General features: G+C 40.6%; 2 protein-coding genes across 2 annotated transcripts in view; one reads left to right on the top strand and one right to left on the bottom strand.

Annotated features, from left to right (window-relative positions):
* FAF1 (Fas associated factor 1) overlaps nt 1-5,753 on the bottom strand; it is a 514,789-nt gene extending 509,036 nt beyond the window's left edge. Inside the window, exon 1 of the mRNA XM_007459639.1 lies at nt 5,237-5,753. Within this exon, the coding sequence (XP_007459701.1) occupies nt 5,237-5,281 (45 nt within the window). The 5' untranslated portion in view covers nt 5,282-5,753. The remainder of the gene's footprint in view (nt 1-5,236) is intronic.
* A 6,479-nt stretch (nt 5,754-12,232) lies between these two features.
* Nucleotides 12,233-18,225, top strand: CDKN2C (cyclin dependent kinase inhibitor 2C). The gene is made up of 3 exons (XM_007459638.1): nt 12,233-13,444; nt 13,901-14,040; nt 17,473-18,225. The coding sequence occupies exons 2-3, from the start codon at nt 13,912-13,914 to the stop codon at nt 17,848-17,850; spliced, it is 507 nt and encodes a 168-aa protein (XP_007459700.1). The 5' UTR covers nt 12,233-13,444; nt 13,901-13,911; the 3' UTR covers nt 17,851-18,225.
* The last annotated feature ends 3,437 nt before the right edge of the window (nt 18,226-21,662 follow it).

Here is a 21,662-nt window from a genome sequence, read left to right as displayed (position 1 = left end):
TCCCAAAAAAAAAAAAAAAAAAAAAAAAACTGTCAACAATGAAAATAACAGCTAAAATTTATTAAAACACTTTCTACGTCAGATACCTGTTCTAATCACTTTACATTAACCCTTTTCTCATATGGGAAAACTGAAGCAAAGTGGTGTGAAGTAACTGGTCAAAAATCACAAGATGAGTGAATGGCAGAGCTGTGATTTAAATCTAAGTAATCTGACATCAAAGGCCATGCTCTTAACCACTAACTACTAAACTTTAATCTACATGCCAAAACCTTATTTTCCCAATGACCAACAATCCAGACACAAAACAATATGCTTTGTCCCTCTAAAAATGAAGGGGACAGTGAAGAAAGGAAAGAAAGAATACTAACAAGACTACTTTCTGCCACAGTACTCAATCTCCTACCCAAGGTAACCTCCCAGGAAATAAAGATGATGTTCCATGAATACTTAGTTTGGTCCCTCATCCACGACATCACCAAGGATACCTATCTGTCTGGATTGATAACCATTTCTACTCGCAGTCTGGTATCCTCTTTTGTAGAAAATATCTCTTTGCGTCAAACTAAAAAAGAAAGAAGAGTGATTCACAGCTTCATTTAGAAGGAAAAAATGTAATGTAATGAAAGGGCAGAAATTACCTACAAGTAACTTACCAGTAGTGTCATGGAAGAGGCCATGCTTCAAAGATGAGTTGATAGGCAAATGAAAACTCACTACATCCCATAGTGATAGTCCAATATATGTAAATGTACAAAGCAATTTAGGCAGCAAAGGTATTACTAGCTGGAAAGACCAGGAGTAGAAAACAAAGCCACAATTGTGTCATCCAGGATATACAACTGAAAGTAACATCAAAATCAGTGCCAAACTAGAGAAGAAATAAAGGTACTCTTAATATGTGACCAATGGAACTAGATTCAGAAAGAATACTTTTTTTAGAAAGGCAGATAAGTTTTGTTTATGATAAAGTCTGATAGAAAATATTACTACTAGTGAAAGTTATTTTTTCTTCACTTGAGTAGAGCTATGATCTATGTATCTATATTATCAGTAACAAAGAAACATAAATAGAAAAACATGAGACCCACATGTGACACTAATCTAAATGGGTACACCACTCACTTTGTTCTCAAAGAAAAATTATAAGTAAAAAAAAGTATCTTAGAGGAAAAAGAATTTACCATGGCATTAACTGAAAGGTTAAAGGGGTGGGGGAGGGAGAAGACTCATTTTTTTGTTCATCTAGACCCAAAGTAAGAGGTAACTAATTACTGAAATTATTAAATAGCAACCACAATTTTGTTTGGATAACTGTTTTCACATCTGTAAGCAAATCAAATACAGTCTCAAAAGTTTGTTTGATCAAATGATTTTTGCTCTATACCTCAACCTTAATGAATTATACAATTACAAAAAGAAAAAGATTTGGAACTTGCACCTGAATGCTTCTGTTATAAAAAAAACTTTAAGGAAGAAGAAAAAAAAAACCTCTCTTGATTCATCAGTGCCTGCCTGTTTTTTAAACCCAGGAAATTCCTTTACACCCCATCCTGGTTCTGGCCAGCCAAAACTGTAGGTGTACTAGTCTAGTCAATCCTTTACCAGTAATATACTATGCTAACACTATTTACATTTATAGCTGATTTTTGTTAGACTATTTCAAGTTCTAAACTCATTTGTTCAGAGTGGAATTTACAAATTAATTAAACACTACACTGTCATTCTCTCCATTCAAATTTTTAGTGGTGCAGCCACTATGGAAAACAGTATGGCAGTTCCTAAAAAAATTAAAAATAAAAATACCATATGATTCAGCAATTCTACTTCTGGGTATATACCCCAAAGAACTGAAAACAGGGACTTAAAGAGATATTTGTACATCCATGTACAGCATTAATGATTCACGGTAGCCAAAACGTAGGGAAAAGTGTCCATTGTCAGATGAACAGATCAACAAAATATGGTAAATACATAAAATGAAATATTATTCAGCCTACAAAATTGGGGCCATTATTCTAACTGAAAAAAGCCAGTCACAAAAGAACACATACTGTATGATTCCACTTATTAGAGGTACCTAGAGCATTCACATTCACAGAGAAAGAATGGTGGTTGCCAGGGGCTGAGGAAAAGGAAGAATGGGAAGTTACTGTTTAATGGGTAGAGAGTTACAGTTTTGCAAGATAAAAAGAGTTCTGAAGATGGTTGGTGGTGATGACTGCACAACAATGTGAATGTACTTAATGTCACTGAACTGGACACGTATGGATAAAAATGGTTAAGATGGCACATTTTATGTTATTGTGTATTTCACCACAATTTAATTTTTTTTTCTACTGGCAGCTGTTCTTACTTGGGGGAAAAAATCTTTTAGAGGACAGTTTGGAATATATTTGCTTTGTAATTTGTTCACTCACCTACAAAGTCTCAAATCTATCCCATTAAGTCTGAGCTGAAATCTTCCATCCACTACTTACCTCATTAAAAGAAACCAGGCAATTTATTTTTTAAATTATAGCTCAAGATTTGGAATGTAGATGCTTGGATGATACTGGCTTCTTCTATAACTGGTCAAATCAATTTCCCTACCCAAAAGTGAAAATAGTAAAATTATGTTCTATTTACCTCATATGATTGTTAGCCACTCCGCCTCTGATTTCAACAGAAGTCCTTTGTTTAATGAGTTGAAATAGTTAGAGAATACAAAATCCTTCTCAAAAACTTTCCCATATTTAGACATTGTATTTTCCAGCAATAATCAAAATCTTAAACTTATTTATTTTTAAAATCTAGTCACATTTAAAAATCATGTCCCTTTCTACAAGAGCAGCACTGAGCTCTCAAAACTATTATTAATTTTCACAATCATATGAAGTAAACAGAACATAATTTTACTATGCTCACTTTTGGCTGGGGAAATTGATTTGCCCAGTTATAGAAGAAGCCAGTATCATCCAAGCATCTACATTCCAAGTCTTGAGCTATAATTTTCAAAATAAATTGCCTGGTTTCTGATAACTGGATAAATGCTAATTTTTTAAAGTCAATTCTACAAAACTTTTACATAATATTTTTTGAAGTAAGAAAAATCCTTTTTTTAAATTTTTATTTCATATTGGAGTGTAGGTGAGTTACAATGTTGTGCTAGTTTCAGGTGTACAGCAAAGTAAAGAATAATCCATTTTAAAACCAAGTCCACAAGAATAAACTCATTTGGAATCATCATTTCTAAGAGGAATACAAGGTTCCTAAAATACACAAAAGGTTAATGTGCTTCTGCATAGTTTTCTAAATAACTTTTATTCTACCAGTAATGTTCTCCTGCCTATTTGACAATATGCAATTAACTCTCACCATTTGGAAAACAATTGTTCGCTGCAGATGCCATAAGCTTTCTCCATTTTGTAAACAATTGTTCACAGCATTGCCATTGGTTTGAAGAAAAAAACTTATTAGAATGTTTTCATGCAATCAAAATAAAATCCCAAATGCCTGTCAGAAAATCTTACTTTGCCTCTGAATGCAGGAATCCTAAATTTCCAGACTGGCCGATAAAACTAAGCATAATAATTGTCACAAATAGGAACTTCCCCAGCAGTCCAGTGGTTAAGACTCCGCGCTTCTACTGCCGGGGGCACGGGTTGGATCCCTGGTCGGGGATCTAAGATCCCGTTTGACACGCAGCATGGCCAAAAAATAATAATAATAATAATTGTCACAAATAATAAGAGAGCAAACAGCTACAAGTTATTAGAGGAAGTCAAAAGTTTGGTAAATCAAAACAAAGTTACAGTTACCTTAAAGCTTTTAATGAGGTAAACTATACTTTTTGTTGCTTAAAGCCATTCCTACTAGAGCAGAACAATTTTACAAAAGGATAAAATCATTCCTAGACATATAGAGTCCTTTATCACACAACTACATTCCACATTAGATAAAAGACTAACTTGGAGAATGAAAAAAAAGTGAAAGAATTAGGCAGAAAATCTCAGGCCAATCCTAATCCTACAAAGCACCAAAATCTTGTGGTCAACTTTTATTTTCAGAACTTCTTTCTGTTTGAGTTTGAAAGTTACAGTATAATCAAATGCAGATATATATGCATATTCCTAATGTAGCAGATATGACTTGAATAATTAAATGAGCAAACTCTGGAAATGGCCATCAGAATATTTAGTTGTAAAAATAAGTAACTTTAAAAATTAGAGAAAGAAAAAAGCCCAACAAAATATCAGTAAGGAAACATATTGCCTACTATGCTAGCGTTAGACCATGTGCAATGATGGCAGTGTTAAAGGAGGGAAACGTCTGCCTATACAGAACTATAGCTTCTAAGTTAATGCCAAAATAAATGGTTAAAAATATCTCACTACAATATTTTCTTCCAAAATCAAAAGGCAAAAGTGGTGTTTACAGGGTATTAGTTCTAACTCCAAGTCTTTCATGAAGCATACAGCTCTACTTTCAAAGGTCCTCCCTAAAATACTTATATGCCAGTGTCACTACAGTTGAGTCAGTAAGAAATAATCTTTGCTCATCCTTAAAATTTCTCCTGGAGAAAGGACACCAACCAACTAGTTCAAATCTGTAGAGCAAGGGAATCCACAAATATGAATTGGTAATTTATTAAGCTTGTGAACTCACTGCAAAGATACTTTGATATATACAGTCTATCTGCCTCCTCCTCTTCCTACACCCCAAAGACTCCAATAAGGCATCAAAGTCGCAAATGTTTATTTCTCCCTCAAAACCAGCACAATGTCCCGCTACCCTCACCACCTCCTCACCATCATTCTTTTTTACCCTCCCCCTAATACACCACACCCACACTCCATACAGCACACTCTCCTCACAAACCCAAAACTCCTCACCTAAAGCACCTCATACTTAAAAGCCCCACACTTATCCTCGAATTCTACACATTACCTATAATACAGGAAACAATACAATCCACACACAAAACAACCCGACATAACACCCACTCACTCGACAAATACCATTCAAGCCGTACCTAAGCCATTTACACACCCCCAACATAACATAGTCCCCCACAGTTCACAACACACACACACACACACACACACACACACACACACCTCAAGCCAGGTACCGTATAAAAACTCAAACCACACAGCACTGCAGTGCTCAAACAAACGCTGGGAAGAGGCCACCCTTTGGGCACCAGGAACCCACGAGGTTGAAGGTGAGAGGGTAACTGGGCCCGATACTTCACCTGAAAATCTGCCAGGATCATCTCTCGGTCCATGTTGGACGCCATGGCGGCCGCTGAGTTCCGCGGCTCCGGGAGCGAAGCGCGCACCCGGGAGGGAGACTGCGCCTCCTGCGGCCGTCGCCGCCGCCGCCGCCGCCGCCGCCGCCGGGGGTCACCACACGCGCACGCACGCGCGGGCTGCCGGGCGAGCCGGCGGGCGGGCCGGCGGGCCGGCGGGCGGGGCAACGCGGGAGGCTAGATGCTCATGCACTCGGTAACCTTCAGGCGCCTGGGCCGCTTGCCTGGGCCCCGCGGAGCCCGAGCCGCAGCCGCCCCAACAGGGAGGTTGGTAGGGATGTCGGTTCGGTCTTACTGTCGCCGGCCAGGATGAGGGCTGGTTGCGACAGCGCGCAGCCGGCTCCCTTCAACGGCGACAAGACCGGCGGGGGCGGGGAAAGCGAGCGAAAAAGCAGGCGGGCGAACGCCACGGCCGCCTCCGCCTCCTCCGCTTCCTCCCTGGCCACCGCCTCCGCCCCTGGTTGGCCAGCGCCGAGGCTGTCGCACATTTTGCCTGTCATCGAGGTCGCAAAGCGCCGCTTTGCGGCTGCCACGTGACTGCCCTCCTGTCAGGCGCTGGGCGCGCGACTACCGGGCGGAGATCCGCGCGCCGCCGGCGGGGACGCCAACCTGCAACTGCGGCAGCTTGGAGTCCCGCAACAGGTTATTCCGGTTTGAATTAAGCAAAGGCCTCGGGGTACCGCCTCCCCGTGGCTGGGGCGGGGATCAGATTATGCTCCTTACGTGGTTATACAGTAACACACATACACGTCAAGCCTCACAAACCAACTCAGCACACCGTCACATCCCGTCTAATAAACATTTCATAAATGTACATTTTCTCTGTCTCACCAAAATACAACTTCACATAGTCTTTTATGCTCAACCTGTCAAGGCCCACTTGCACACTGTCACACTCGATCCCAAGCCCTGACGCTTGCATCCTCAGACATTCAGTAACAAGGAATGGCAAGCAACCAGATTCCCACGGTAGTCATGGGGCAGACATGGAAGCTGAGAAAGGTGAGAATATCGATCCCGAGAAAAAGATGATCAGGCTTTGAGCCAAGAATAGTCGAAGACTATGTACAGTGAAGTGTGATAATTTGTCATTCCCGCTGGAGGAAGAGTGACAGTAGAATATGTTCAACTTTGACTTGGGAAAATATCATCTTCTGGACTGAAATAGAGCATGAACTTGCGGTGGAAAGTATGTAAAATCCTGAAAGTGTGAAGTAAGTTTGCTGATTTTGTGCTGTATTGTTAAAATAGAAACTAGTGAAATCACCATATAGAATCTTTGTATTCCCTGAACAAAAAGAGCACTATGGTGTTCTAAAGATCTAGGTTTATTCTGCTTTTTTTTCTTTAGACGAAAATATTCTGGCCTACAACTCTCATGTAATAGTCTGTATTTAGACCAGAATGAGGTAGATAAGGAACAGAACCATCCACAGTCACATGAATTGAAGTGTTTCTTGGTTAATTGCCACCCCCGAGGAAGTAATTCCAAAATATAGCACGAATATGAATTAAGAGGTAAAACATAGTACCAGCAATTTAAGTGTGGCAATTCACTTGCCCCATTCATATATGTCATTCTCAGCACAAGGCAGGTGGATGATTGTCTCTAGTTACATGGCCAGGATTAATGCAGCCCTGCAAAGTTGAGATTTTTCTCTGTGATGACATGTGTGTATATCTCGGAGCCCATTCAAATCCAGTACTGCTCCCCTTCTCCCTCCCTCCTCTCCATCTGGAAATTAAAAGAATGTGGTAATACTGAAAGAGGGGAAGAATACGCTAGACATTCAGGCATATGGTTTCTAGTACTGCTTTCCCAACTAATTAGCTGGGGGAACTTGGATGGGTCACTTAGACTCTCTTGACTTCAGCTTCTGACATGACTATTTCAGGTGATGAGAAAACAATTATGAAAATGCATGGAAGCATAAAATATTTTTACAAAACAAGCATAGATTTCATAGTCAGCATTACTAGGCTTGAGTTCTAGTTCTGCCGCTTGACAAAAACAGACAAAAAACATCTGACTCTAGATTTCTTTACTTCTAAAATGGGGCTTATAAAACTTATTTCACAGAGTGATTGTGATTATTGAGTGATACAATGCTTGTGAAAACTTTTCAAAACCTTAAACCATATTAGTTGCTATTACTTTGTATACCAGTTCCTAAATGCTTTTCTCAGGATCACCTCTTTCATAATATTTAAGCCAACAAGGATTCCTCTCCTTTCTAATCACTGCTGTACTATCTTTACAACACAGTTTAATACTCTGATAAATTCTGTAATTTTTTTCTCTAATTGTTTCATCTCTGCATGTTTTAATCTCTCCTCAAAGGTTGAAAGTTCTTTGAGATTATCAGCCATTTCATTCCATGTGTTTTTCTATTCACAATAGTTCATAAATAGCAAACTCTTGGGTACATAACAACCAATGCCTTTGAATTTATTTTTATTGGATGTCTAGTAGGTACAGGTACTTCACACACCTTATCTCATTTAATTTTTACAACAACCATTTTACAGAATAAAAAACTGCTCTGATAGGCTAAGAATGTGCCCAAAGTCATGCTATACAGGGACAGACCTAGTATTCAAGGCTAGGTCAAAACTAGTGCTCTTTCCACTCACCCTGTTGCCTCCCTGCATTTTACCCTCCATAGTGTATAATTCCTGAAGAGACTGATTCTTCCCTATGATGTAACTATTCATGGTTGGATACCCAGAATCCAGAGTAACTTTCCACTACAGAGAAAGGAATGAAAGAAAAATAAATACTGAATTAAGAGAAAATTCGGGACTTCCCTGGCTGTCCAGTGATTAAGAATTTGCCTTCCAATGCAGGGGACGCAGGTTTGATCCCTGGTCGGGGAGCTAAGATCCCACATGCCTTGTGGCCAAATAACGACTTTAAAAGTGGTCCACATCAAAAACATCTTTTAAAAAAAAAAGAGAAAATTCATTTCCCCAGAATTCCTTCCTTAAAGGAAACAATTTTATTCCAGTGTCAAAAACTGAGAGAATAAAAATATAGAGATTCTCTGTCCATAAGCATGAGCAAAGAAAAATAATTTTAATCTATCCATTCTCATAGTTGTTTTACTGCATTAACTCATGGAGCTCAGTCTAATTCAAATATAGATCTTTTTCTAGAATCTCCATGTTCTTTGATCTTACCATTCTTCTTTTAAAAGGAATTTTCATATTTTTTCAAATATATATAATAAAGTTTACTTGTAGTTATTTTGCTAAATTTTTATTTGAAATAATTTTAGATTTATATAATAGTTGCAAACATAGTACAGAATGCTCCTATTTACCTTTTTCCAGCTTCCTCTGTTACCATCTTGCATGACCATGGTACTGATATCAAAACTAAGAAATTAACACTGGCATTAATACTATTAATTATGTTCTAGAGACTCTATTTGGATTTTTATATTAATGTACTTTTTCTGTTCCAGGGTCCAAACCAGCATACCACATTACATTTAGTGGTCATGTTTCCTTAGCCTCTTCCAATCTGTGACCGTTGCTCGGTCTTGACTTTTGAAGACTAATGGTCAGGAACTTTATAGAATGTCTCTCAGTTTGGGTTTGTCTAATGTTTTCTCAGAATTATGCTGAGTTTATGGATTCAGGGGAAGGATTCCACAAAGGTGATGTGTCCTCATCACATCATATCAGGGACACATGATATCAACATGACTCATTATTGGGGGTGTTAACCTTGATCCCTTAAGTTAATCAAGCTTTTTAACAATGCTACTCAATTACAATCTAATTCCTGAGAAGATTAATGCTACTACAGTTAGATCCACACTTAAGTACTCCAAAATATATTTCATATAATGATTTAATGTTCGTTAGGACACTAGTGCCTGATCCTGGACTCTTTTTTTTTTTGTTTTCAGCTTACGGTTACAATTTATTACAGGAAAAGGGGAAAGGATAGAGGCCAAAACCAGCCAATGGAAGAAGCACATAGGGAAAAGTCTGGAAGAGTTCCAAACCCAAAGTTTCCAGTGAACTGGACTCTTAAGTAATGGAAAAGGCCTAACATTTGGGGATGAATTCTGAGTTCAAATCCTATATCCACTACTTATTGGCCTTAGTCACATTCTCTATAAGCCTCAATTCCTTCACCTGAAAAATGGGGATAGTTATCATATTTACCTCCCAGATTTGTAAAGATTAAATAATGTGTGCATGATGTTATAACCAGGAAACACTATGTAAGTATTAATTGTTGCCATTATGTTTAAACTTTTGAGTTGCTTACTTGGCATTTTTTTTCTTACTTTACAAAAAGACTTTTCATAAGTGGTGTGAGAACCCATATGAAAAAGCCTGCTGAATTTCAGAAATAAAATGCCAAAGCCACAATAATGAAATGATAAAAAGGCCCCTTGAGGGTACCAGTCTGTTTTCTACCTCTCTTGGATCTATAAATATAACAAAAGGAAGACTTTGGGACTATGTAAAGAAATTGTAAATACCATATACACATATCCATAAGTTAATCATTCTGAAACTATACATACTTAAGTCAATGAGGGAAAAAGCACAAAATAATTTGACTGTAGTATTTCTATAAAGCCTTTAAAATGGGTATAAACTGCTGAAAAAATTTCCATGACTGTTAGTATTTTATATCCAACTAAAAGGCTCTATTTCAGTGTTTGAGAGATATATCATTACTGTGTTAAAAGACAAACTACTACTTTCAAAATAACAGATGCTTAACTGTCCATCTTTTTTGTACACCATGTTAGAATGTAAGCTTATTGAGGGCAAAGATACTCACCTTTGACTTCAGTGAACTAGCCCTCAATATGAGATTTTCATTGGAGGTCTTTTGTAGTGCTTACTTACGCTTTCTGAACTAAGACTGTAATCTCTATGCTGTCAGTTCTGGGTTATACAATAAGCAAACGAAGTATATGCTTCAGCACACCAGCTAAGCCAGAGTAAAAAGCAAACAAACTTTCTTAAAGAATTTAATATTTCAGCAAAAGCATTGAAGTAGTCAACATGGGAAAAATCAGAACTTTGTTGGACTCCTTTACACTTATTTTTTGGTTTTGTATTATTTTTATTTACATATGAGGTGAGTTGGTGGGACATCAAAATCTTTTCAATGCTTAGGAGCTCCAAAACTATTAATCCAGCTCTGTATGCATCTTAAATTTCCATAAGTTTTATTTATCGTTATTCAGCAAAAAGAATTTTATTTCATGAAAATTATAACACATGTATACCTATACTTTACATGAGTACAATATTCTTCCTTATTACAATGTCTTCTCTTAGCAAGAAACCATAATAAATGCTAGAAAGCAACTCTCATAAGTTGGACTAATGCCAGTTATCTCTTAACAGCCAACAGTGCTACTATATCATCACACTCTCCAGCTGTACTGAAAGATTACATACTAATTTCCCAGAATAATCAAAAGTAAATTATATTATATATGGTATTTACTGGTATATATGGAGTCCTAAATGTTCTATTTGAAATGTCTAAATATATGTAAGAAACGAGAGGAGTTAATTTCTTCTGTTGTAGTTCATGTTTGATTCACATTTCAAGTTTAGTTACCTAAGGAAAGAGCTCTGGTTATTTTCCTCTCAACAATTCAGTTAAAGGAAACACTGCAGGATTCTTTGCAGTTTCAACTCTCCCTCTACCTACCAGGCAATCTGATGCTAGATGATTATCCCAATGTTGTTGGTGTGTTTCGTTGCTAATATTCCCAGTGTACTTCAAGGAGCTGGGTATAGATGTTGCTTGAGGACATGCTTGCTAGAGGTCGGTAATAATTAGACCACCTGTCATTTTTTGCTTGGTTTCATTTTGACCGCTGGGTGCATCCTGCAACCGTGTTGAATATTTTTAAGTGCAAAAAATATAGAAAACAGTAATTAATTAATCTTACATAGCTAAAAGAGGAAGTTAAAAGTACAAAGAACTAGTGTCTCAGATGATTGAAATAAACGATTAGAAAGACACTATTCCTTTACATTTAGACACCCCCTCCCCCCCAAAACAAGTCCCATCTAAGTAGTCAGAGAGAACTTTGACAAGAAGGAAATGGCCTTGTTAGAAAATCCTTCCCAAGACTTTTTTTTTTTGCTTTAAAGTTAATTGCTTTTCTCCCTTTCCCCAAAGAAATGGAATATTTCAGCTTCAAGTCCCTGTAACATTAAGGCTTCAGAGTTCGTCGTGATTTCTTACCTATACCATGCCTTTAGTTTTCGTAAAAATCAGTCTATAAAAGACTTTTGCTTTTCCTGAGCACTGGTTTTGCTGTCAGTCAGGTCTCTCCCTCCACCCCCGCGGCCCTGGGCGTTAAGCTAGCAGGTGCGAGGCCGAAGCTCTGCACTGAGAAAAGGAGGCCGAGTTTACAGAGCGCGCGCCCCAGAGGAAGAGGCGGCAGCCGTAGGCCTGGCCGCCCGAACTTCGAGAGCCTAGCGGGGGAGCGCGGAGGCGGGCCGGGCTGCCCGGCCAGGGCCGGGGAAAGACTCGCTTCGCGCCAGCCTCCTCTCCGCCTTCCAGCAGTCTGCGCCGCCGAGCCTCCAAGGCCCTGCGGCTCTCCGCAGCCTTAATTAACAAGCCTCTTTCCTCCACCTCCGCCCCCGCCGGCCTCGGGGCAGCCCGGGGTTTCACATCGCAGACTCCATTCCGCCCGCCAGCCGGAGGGGGCCGAACCCGGCTCCGCGGGTCCGAAAAAGCCGCTCCGGCTGGGGCCTGGCCGCTGGGCCGGCGGGTGGGAGCCAGCGCAGGAGACTGAGGGAGGAAAGCGGAGAGCGAGGAGGCGGGAGAAAGGGCGCGGGGCGAGGGGCGGGGCGAGCCCGGCAGAGTGCTTGAGCGCCACCAGGGCGGAGGGCGGGGCGTGGGCGGTGCCCAGCCTTCCCGCTCCCGCGGCGCTGCAACTCAGCCGAGCCTCCTTAAAACTCTGCCGTTAAAATGGGGGCGGGTTTTTCAACTCAAAAAGCGCTCAATTTTTTTCTTTTCAAAAAAAGCTGATGAGGTCGGAAAAAAGGGAGAAGAAACCGGCACCGTCTCTGCAGCGGCAACAGAAGCAGCAATTGTTTGAGCGAAAAAAGAAGCGAGGAAGGGAGGGAAGGAAAACACCAGAAAGGGGCACGACGCACAAGTGTCTGTAGGGGTGAAGGCAGCAGGGACCGGCGATTTGGGGGGGACCAGCTACAAAAGAAACTGTCACTGGGAGCGCTGCGGCTCGGGAGGAAGCGGTGCTACCCAGCTCGGCTCCAGGGCACAGCTGGCTGGCGGCCGCTGCCCTATCGGCTGCACAGGCTGGGGGCACAGGCCAGGGGACCGCGAGAGGTTGGCGAAGTGGCACCCGGCGCCGAAGCCGCTGGGCTCTCGCCAAGAGCGGCGGGACTGGCTGCGCCCTGGAATTGTGGCGACTCCCGATACTCAGAGCTTGGCCTGTGACTTCCCAGGACCCTCCCGATCTCCGGAGGCCCTCAGAAAACCGGGAAAGGAAGGAAAAGAGGCGGCGGCAGCTCAATGAGCTTCTACATTAGGAAGTCTGAACTGGCTCGGTCGTAGGCGGGAAGTTACCGGTGGGCTGCCCTGTGCAGCCGCGATGCTGCAGCGCGCTGCTTCAGCAGCCCGGGCCCCATAGACACTTCCCGCATCGCTCTCCCCCTTCCTCACGCTGCTGGGAGTCCCAGGACCCGGTGGGGCCGGCATGACCGGCTTGCCGGGGGCCCGCCGCGCGCCCGGCAGTCTCCGGAGACGCGCGCCGAGCCTGGCTCCCACGGCCTCTGAGGCTCGGTGGGGCTGCGGTAGCCCGGCTGGCGGGCTCCGGAGCCCTCCCGCGCGGCGTTAGCCCGCAGCTCGGCCTGAACGCGAATTAAGGCTCCTCCGGAGAATCCAAGGCCACCGAGGAGTCGTTACGACCTGTAACTTGAGGGCCACGGAACTGCTACTCTCATTTGCTTTTGGCGATCATCTTTAACCCCCGGAGCACCTCAGCATCCAGCCACCGCGGCGCTCTCCCTGCCGCGGAGGACTCAGGACTACCCCTTCGGCGAGACGGATGGAGACCGAGCCCCTTCGAGGACCTGCCCCTGCGGTACTGGCTCGCGCGGCTCAAGTCACCACCGTGAACAAGGGTGGGTTGATGCCTTTTCTTCCCCCCCAAGTGTCTCTTTTTTCGCGGTATTTTCTGCCCTGATCTAGTGCCTTAAATCTCCGCACACATTCCTCACGGAGATCTGTAGTGTAGGTACGTGCCAGCTCTGCCTATATTTTACGTCCAGAGTAATTTACCAGAAATATATGTGTGCCTGTATATCTCTCAGTTTAATCACCAGAATTCTTCATAGGGGTTAAGCTAAAAAGCGAGGAGCGGAGCCCCTCTCCAATGGCTCAGTTTTGCTGAATAATCACGTGTGAATCGAGGGGCGGGCTTTTGGCAGGCAGATCTTACTAGTATTTACTACCAAGCTCTACTCCAGATTAACCATCCCAGTCCTTCTGTCAGTCTCCGATGCCATCATGCAGCCTGGTTAGGAGCGAAGGAAAGGGGAAAAAGAAAAACAACTAATTCATCTTTTCCCGATCGTCAGGACCCTAAAGAATGGCCGAGCCTTGGGGGAACGAGTTGGCGTCCGCAGCTGCCAGGGGGGACCTAGAGCAACTTACTAGTTTGTTGCAAAATAATGTAAACGTCAATGCACAAAATGGATTTGGAAGGACTGCGCTGCAGGTTGGTATCCAGAGAGGTGGGGAAAACAGGTCAACAATGTTGCCTACGTGACCCGGGTTTCTAGAATAATAGCTTTTAAGCTTTCAGGGGTACAAAATTTAACTGTTTTAAAAACTAGTTGGTTGCCATATTTTATATCTTTAAGTGGATCCAACTCCCCAAAATGACGTACTTTGAACAAACTCGTCAAATCCAATAACATCCTCGATATCAAGTGGGTTCCAGGTTTGGTCTTAATTTTTGGAATGTTTTTGTGACGGTGGGGATTCTGTAGCAGTCGTAGCAGCGCTGAGTTTTTTGGTTTTTCTTTTTTTCAGACAGCTCTGTAAACACGTTATTGTGATTATTATTTGAAGTAAATACACTGCTATTAGTGGTTTCCGTACTTTGCTCCAATAATTGACTTTAACGTTAATTTTCTTGACTACTGGCAAGGGTGTTTTTTCTTCAAATGCTTCAGGTTTTGACCAACGACCTTTCCTCGTTTGGAATGGGTGGCCTGGGCACGGGCACAGGATGTACATTTCACAGTTAATGTAATACCATCCACCCATTCAGGATCGAGGAGGAATAAAAAGTTGAATTTTCTAATCAGAGCTCAGTTTATAGTGTTTTTGTCTCTGCGGTCATACCCTGGTATGTTCTAATTTTTAGTAATTAGATTTACAAGCAACAAATGAAACACGTCCAGCTGCCAAGTATTGTACCTGATAATTTTTTTTCCTCCTCTGAACGTTATCATGTAACTTAGTTGGAAGGCTAAGAAACAGAAAAATGGCAAAGTAGTCTCAAACAGTTGCTTTATCTGTGTTCTGATGATATTCTTATAAGCTATGCGTATTCAAAATGCAACACTTAAAGCTGTTTTTGAAAAACCACTGGGGAGAGGGTTTTGGAGTGCTTTGTTTTAATTGCAAGAATTAGAAATTTAAGTGGCAGATGTACTATTGACAGATGAAGTCCATACAGCCTGTATATGTTAAATCAGAATACACTGACCTTGCAAAAATTTCAGTATTAAGGAAGCTTATAGATACTAAATTATTTATCTTGTTATTTCAGGTAGATTAAGTGGGGAAAGGATTTTTTTTCTTTTTCCACCTAGTAGTTTTTAACAGGTTTTGTGATGATAGCAATGCCACAAATTTAATATATTGAAAAGTTCCCTACTGAACATTCAAAATATTATATAAATATCACAAAGAATGAGCCACTTAACCCTGTAAGAATAGGATCTTGCAGGACTTTTTGACGAGCAGGAAGACTGGGAGATTAATACAGCAAAAAAAAAAAGTTTTGACAAACATTTTTAAAACAACTCTGCAGTCTCGTTTATATTAAACATACTTATCAAGATATTAACACCCATTTATTGTGGCTTAGTCCTAGTACATATAATGAAACACACACAAACAGGAGTCTCAAGGCTTATTTTCAGTATGTATAATCCTGACTCTGAAGTTGTATCATAACTCAAGAAAGAACTTTCTTTCAAAACAATTTCCAGTATTACTATTATTTTTGGTGAAATATGGCAAATTTTCTCCTACAATTATGTTTATTAACCCAATTACAAAAGATTTTTCCCCCTTCCTAGTGTAAGCTTCTCAATCAGGATGATATCAAAGGCCTTAATCGTACATTTGCTTTACAAAGATCCAAGGTGTCTCTCTCTTATTTTTCCCAGTTCAGGTCCTTAGATGTGACTAAATATTTAGAGGCAGTTGTGGTAAAAATTAGATTGTGTTAATTTTTCATAACCAAAGAGCATTTCATTGAAGTTCTTGAAAAATAAATTATGTATCATTTTTAACCACGGCCCCAAAGGAAGGGCTAAAAGTCAACAGGGTTTTATCAACAGGGAAGCTTAACATCTTGGCCATCTATAGAGTTTGCATTTATAAAATATTATTCATTCTAAATATATTTCATCATGCTACTTAATTTGTGATTTTTTAAAACAAACATTCTAAAGAGATAGATCAGCTTTGTATGTATTTTCCAGTGTATATTTAATTTCACAAACATTTGAGTGTCTACTGTGTAATGTATTATAAATTTAGGTTATTATGAATATACATAAATATAAATTAAAACAATTAAAATGCTGAAATATTCATGCATGTTAATGAGACTATATTTTTCACGATTAAATTATATATATTGTACAACTGATTGCTGCTCCACAAAATATTTTATAACTATGAGAGCCTAATAGTGATTTCTTATTAGCATGAAATATATTTAAACACCAGTAGATAAGTCTTTGTCATGTGAATTATTTGTATGTTGATAGCAAATTTTAATAGCAAATTCTGGCTTTTAAAATACTGGCAGTTTACAAATAGCTATTCCTAAATGCCTGAGAATAACTGCAAAAGGAAATAAGATGGGATCACCAGTTGATTAATAAATGGGCTGAAACCACAAGACAAAGCTGTCTGTGTCCCAAAATACACATTTAATATCTTATTTTCTCTTCTTTTGCTCACTTCAAAATTAGGAGACTAGTTAGAACTTTAGGAAACAGTAAGTAATATAGTAGGATGACTGTTTCATTCTTTTCAAGAACAGTTTCCATACAGTCATATCCTATCTAATACAAGACATATCATGAACTTAGTTTTAGATAAATACATTGACAATGTAGAACACTGTTGCTTTTTTTTCACTTTAATAATCAGTAACATTTTTAAATTTCAAGTGAAGGATTCTAAGCACTAAACACACCTAATATCCCATATGAAATAATTGCCAAGAAAAAAAACTATTTAAAAAAATACTTGGAAACTTGGGGCTGTATCTATTTGGAGAGAACTTGTGAAAATTAATAATTTAAGAAAATACCAGGTTTGGATTTTTAGATCATTTTCACACTTATAAAATCAGACTAGATGGAGTCTGATGTGTGAAAACACTTCTTTGAGGATTTAAGGAAACTCACTCTCCTTATTTCTTTTCAGCTGTTTAGAAAATAAAATTTACCCACATTTTATTTTACAGAATTAACACCCCAGGCACATCTTATGAGAATGAACAAGCAAACAGAAGGAGACTTAGTTAAATCTCAAGTTCCATTTCTTTTATTTTAATAAATTCATGAAATTACACAACTCTTTATGGGAGATAGAGAACCAAGTTGTCAGTGAATTTTATATAAGTCGGACTCATTCTATTTTATTAATCAATTTATCCTACTTTTGGGCCCGTTTAAGATATTCCATCATAGAAGCTCAATTTTTAGAAGTTTTCTTCTACTTTTACCTAATAGTACTCATTTCCTGCAACTGAGTCCTAAAACCGGATCATATGGGTCTTCCCCAAGCACTCCTTCATCAAAAATAGTTACATACATAAAAAGAGATGGATATTTTAAAATATTCTTGTAGTAGGAGCACTTGAAGGATTCTACCGTTTTTTCTTCTTTTCTAGGTTATGAAACTTGGAAATCCCGAAATTGCCAGGAGACTACTACTTAGAGGTGCTAATCCCGATTTGAAAGACCGAACTGGTTTCGCTGTCATTCACGATGCAGCCAGAGCAGGTTTCCTGGACACTTTACAGACTTTGCTGGAGTTTCAAGCTGATGTTAACATCGAGGATAATGAAGGGAACCTGCCCTTGCACTTGGCTGCCAAAGAAGGCCACCTCCCCGTGGTGGAGTTCCTTGTGAAGCACACGGCCTGCAAAGTGGGGCATCGGAACCATCAGGGGGACACCGCCTGCGACTTGGCCAGGCTCTACCGGAGAAACGAGGTCGTTAGCCTGATGGAGGGAAACCGGGCGGAGGGAGCTGCGAATCTGCAATGAATGTGGGGAGGGCTCTCCCACACTGCCTTCTATTTTGTCAGTTAATTGATTGGCTGTCCTATTTTAATATCATTTGTTAAAATTCAGTTTTGTCATATTTTAAGCAGCTAGTTAAATCTTCTGAAACTGCTAAGTGGAAATCTTACTACAGGTTTATGAATATATTTAAGCAACATCTTTTTCACCTGCAAAACCCTGAGTTCTAACATGTAATTGCAAATAGCTTTGGCTTTCATCTGAATATTTTATCTTTCCCTGACTTTTCTCCTTGCTTCTCCCTTTGCCAGTCTCAATACCCAACTTGAAGACTTTGTTTTAAAAATGGTTTGTCCTGATGCTTCTTTTGCCTGATTAAAACACTTTTTCAAAACAGGACAGTGTTTTCTGTGGTTTCCACTCCTCTTATAATCCCCACATAATTTGCCTCTTGCTAAGGAGAACTACACTAAAAGATCATGGTGTTTTAAGTCTTGACGTTAGAAAAAGTAGATTAATTGAAAAACTAGACATATTCTATTGATGATTCAGTTATTCTTTTCTTTCTCTCCTCATGCTTCCCCTCAAAGATTTTACTTGGTGCCTAGTATGTCTGCTTTAAGACAGAATAAGGACAACATGTTTGGGAAATAAACCTGAAATTATTTCAGTGTGAATTTATCCTTATATATTCGATCTTCCCTTTCTCTCAAAGTTAAATAGTTGAAAAACAGGTTTCAGAAGTAGCGATCTGAAAGCAAATGTATGTTAGCTCTAAAAGGCACTTTAAAAAGAAAATGCCATCTAAAAGTGCTTCCCATTAGTTGATTTTTTAAAAATCACAAAATGAAACAATTGGTTAAATAATACGTTTCCCAAAGTTATACCATAAGTATGCTAAGTGTAACACTGACTTTTTCTCCCTGAAATATCAGAAGTGTAAAATTACAAAATGTTTAAATATTAAAATATGCTGCAAATACCAATATTTAGGGGATAAAAAGCTTAGCAAGAACATACATATATTACATATAAGGGTCATAACTTATTTAGGGGCTACAGGATAATAAATATAGAAACTTTTACAATAAATATATAGGCCACTCCTACATATAGCACTTGATTCCCACGAAGCTTTTTGGTAAAGGCATATAAAATCTTAAGAATATGTTTAGCTAAAAATAAAAAATTTTTGAATGAAATGGAAATATCAAATTTCCAAGAGACTTTTCCAGCATCTACTACTTACTCTGTTATTTTAAAGATTTCACCAAAGGATTTCAATGCAGTTTCCATTTATAAATTTATAAATACTTTATTCATCATCTCCCACAAGAACAAAGATGTTTTATGTAAAAGTTCCCTCCTTCTGCTTTATAAGCTCCCTGCCCTCACTCCAAAAAGAACAAAATACCTCAAGGTTTATTGAAGGACATGGTTGTGATGCCTGCCCTAACAAGGATTGGAAGGTGGCAGGCAAGTGGTTTTCAATAATTTATTTTCCATGATAGTATAAAAGAATATAGAAGAAAAAAATCCGAGGGAAAAAATCCTTTTCATTTGGCATTTTAAGTTCACCTTCCCTATGTCAAGTGCAACAAGACTTCAACTTTTGCCACCTCAAACCACAAGTTACTGAGTAAATTTATTTTTGATAGCAACATGAAATTAAATGTAAAACGTTTAAAGTTTAGAAAAAAGTAGAAATTGAGATGATTTTGAAGGAAAAAGGTGTAATTTGCATTTAAAAACTGGAATCAACACACAAAATACACTGCTTGAGTAAGCTGAATATTTTCTAAACACAAGACTATTACTAAAAAAAATAAACACTTCTTCAGTTTGCAACTGTAAAGATGGACGTTTCTTAATTTAAAGTCGAGTTTAATGGACTTTTCAGTATCCATCAAGTATAAGCATTAAAATTGCTCTTTAGATATTTCAAATATAGGATGTTCATTAAAGTTAAAGAGAGGTACTTCTGCAGTTGCTTTGTTCTCAGGTGGTCGGAGCACGAAAAGAGGAGACGCAGCTCTGTCCCTCTTCACCAGCCTAAAACTTGCCTAGGCATTAGAACATCGCCACATTTCTTGGGCTCTTCGCAGGAAATAGCTTAGCTAATCTAAGTATTTTAGAAATGAGTTGTGTGGTCTCCTCTAGGAAATATGAAAAGCCATTATTCAATCTCTCAAAAACCTCGACAATATTCAGTAAGACAAATATACCGAAATGTATAGAATGGAAGAAACAGTACTGCAGAGTTTAACGGGGTCTAGTTTACAGCGAGCTGAGACGGGGAAGGATCTGAACTTTTTCAGATGCAGAGTAGAAAGGCAAGTGCTAATTAATGGAATGGCCAGAGCCCCAGGGGACGACGCCATAGAAAGAATGGAGGATAGTAAGCAGAGATGCGCTCTCAAATTCAGTTATTCACTGCGCCCGCATCCACGTCGGGAAACTCAAGGCTTAGCCTTTGCCCAGTAAGCTGAACCCCCGGCTTACACCTGGGGAAAAGTAGGGCCGGGAGTGGGTGCGGGAGGACAACACCAACAGGACCTCAGTCCACGTTCTGGTCTCCAAGCCACTAAGCAACTGCATTTTACCATATTTCGGTAGTGAATCAATAGTTTTCTGATAAACAGTGTGCATCTCCTAATGGTGTGATGAGCTCCTACACACACACCACGCTGGGTGACTAATAAATGGATAAAATAATTCTGTCCCAGGAAAGGCATTTCAATTGGTAATATTATAAATGTCCTTGATCGCGTTGATCAAACAAACGTTGTGGAATCCGTGGCCCCGGATTGGTTTCGAAATCTCAGTTCCCAAAAAGGTGCTTTCGGCTTTTGCCGGGGTTAGAAGTAATAGTCCAGAAGCGCTGGAAGAGTACAGTGCTGGAGCGAAAAAGGGTCGTGCTCGCAGCCTTCCTGACTACCCTAAGCTACCTTCATCAAAAGGCCGGGGCGGGGGGGGGGAGGGTTGGAGGGGGAAAGTCCGTCTCTTCGTCCCTCGAGACTGCTTTGATTTTACACCACAATTCCAATTCCAAAAAAACAGATCCATGTAGGGACCTAATGAGAGGCTGGAGACAATCTTCCAGCCTGAGACCCGGGGTAACGCTTTGCGCACAGTCAACCCAAGCCCTCTATGGAGGGGCTGCGAAGTCATCCTTTCTGTCCCTTCGAAATTCTCCAGACTCCAACCGCAGCTCCCGGCTCCCTAGTGAGGAAGCTGGAGCCCAGAGCTCCCTCAGGGCGCGCAGAAAAGCCCGGGGTGGGGGTGGGGGAGTTTCAAAACCGTTAGCTCGCGTTGTGTGTGTGTTTTTTTTTCCCCTCCCTCGCTAAGGTTTCTTTTCTTTTCTCTTCCTGTCCAAATATTTCAAATTTCCGCGCCTTAAATAACAGTCTCCTTTTATTTAGTTAGTTTCCTCGGCAGGTTTGGCCGCCCGCTTGTCTCTGCCCCCCAGCGGGCCCGGGGTGCCTCGGACGCCTCGGTGCTGCCTGCAGCCCCTGCGCGCTGCCCCCGGCCCAGCCAGCGCGGCCCAGAGCGCGCCCGCCGGAGCCACAGCCCCCTCTTGCCGCGACCTCGCTTGACCCGACTCTCCCGGCACCCAGAGCCAACTAAGGCCGCCCCCCGCCCGGACGCTTGTCTGCTCCCAGCTCGACTTCCCTCCCCGGACTTTGGAGTCTCTTCTACTTTGGGGTTTGGAACCCGGTCGCCCTGGAGCGGCGGAAGGGCCGCGGCGATAGGAAAGCAGCAGAGGAGGCCAGTGGCCGGAGCCTGCCCCAGCCCCCACCCCGCGGGTAACCTTGGAGGCGCCCTCGGAGTGAGTG

This window comes from Lipotes vexillifer, unplaced genomic scaffold (assembly GCF_000442215.2).
Source record: "Lipotes vexillifer unplaced genomic scaffold, Lipotes_vexillifer_v1.1 scaffold525, whole genome shotgun sequence".
In the NCBI taxonomy this organism is placed as follows: domain Eukaryota; kingdom Metazoa; phylum Chordata; class Mammalia; order Artiodactyla; family Lipotidae; genus Lipotes; species Lipotes vexillifer.
This window is presented reverse-complemented; position numbering and strand designations above follow the sequence as displayed.

Excerpts from the sequence above, each read along its gene's own strand:
- CDKN2C (XM_007459638.1), top strand. The coding sequence starts at position 13,912 with ATGGCCGAGCCTTGGGGGAACGAGTTGGCGTCCGCAGCTGCCAGGGGG. Across the intron at positions 14,041-17,472 it reads TTGGAAGGACTGCGCTGCAG|GTTATGAAACTTGGAAATCC; the intron begins GTTGGTATCCAG and ends CTTCTTTTCTAG.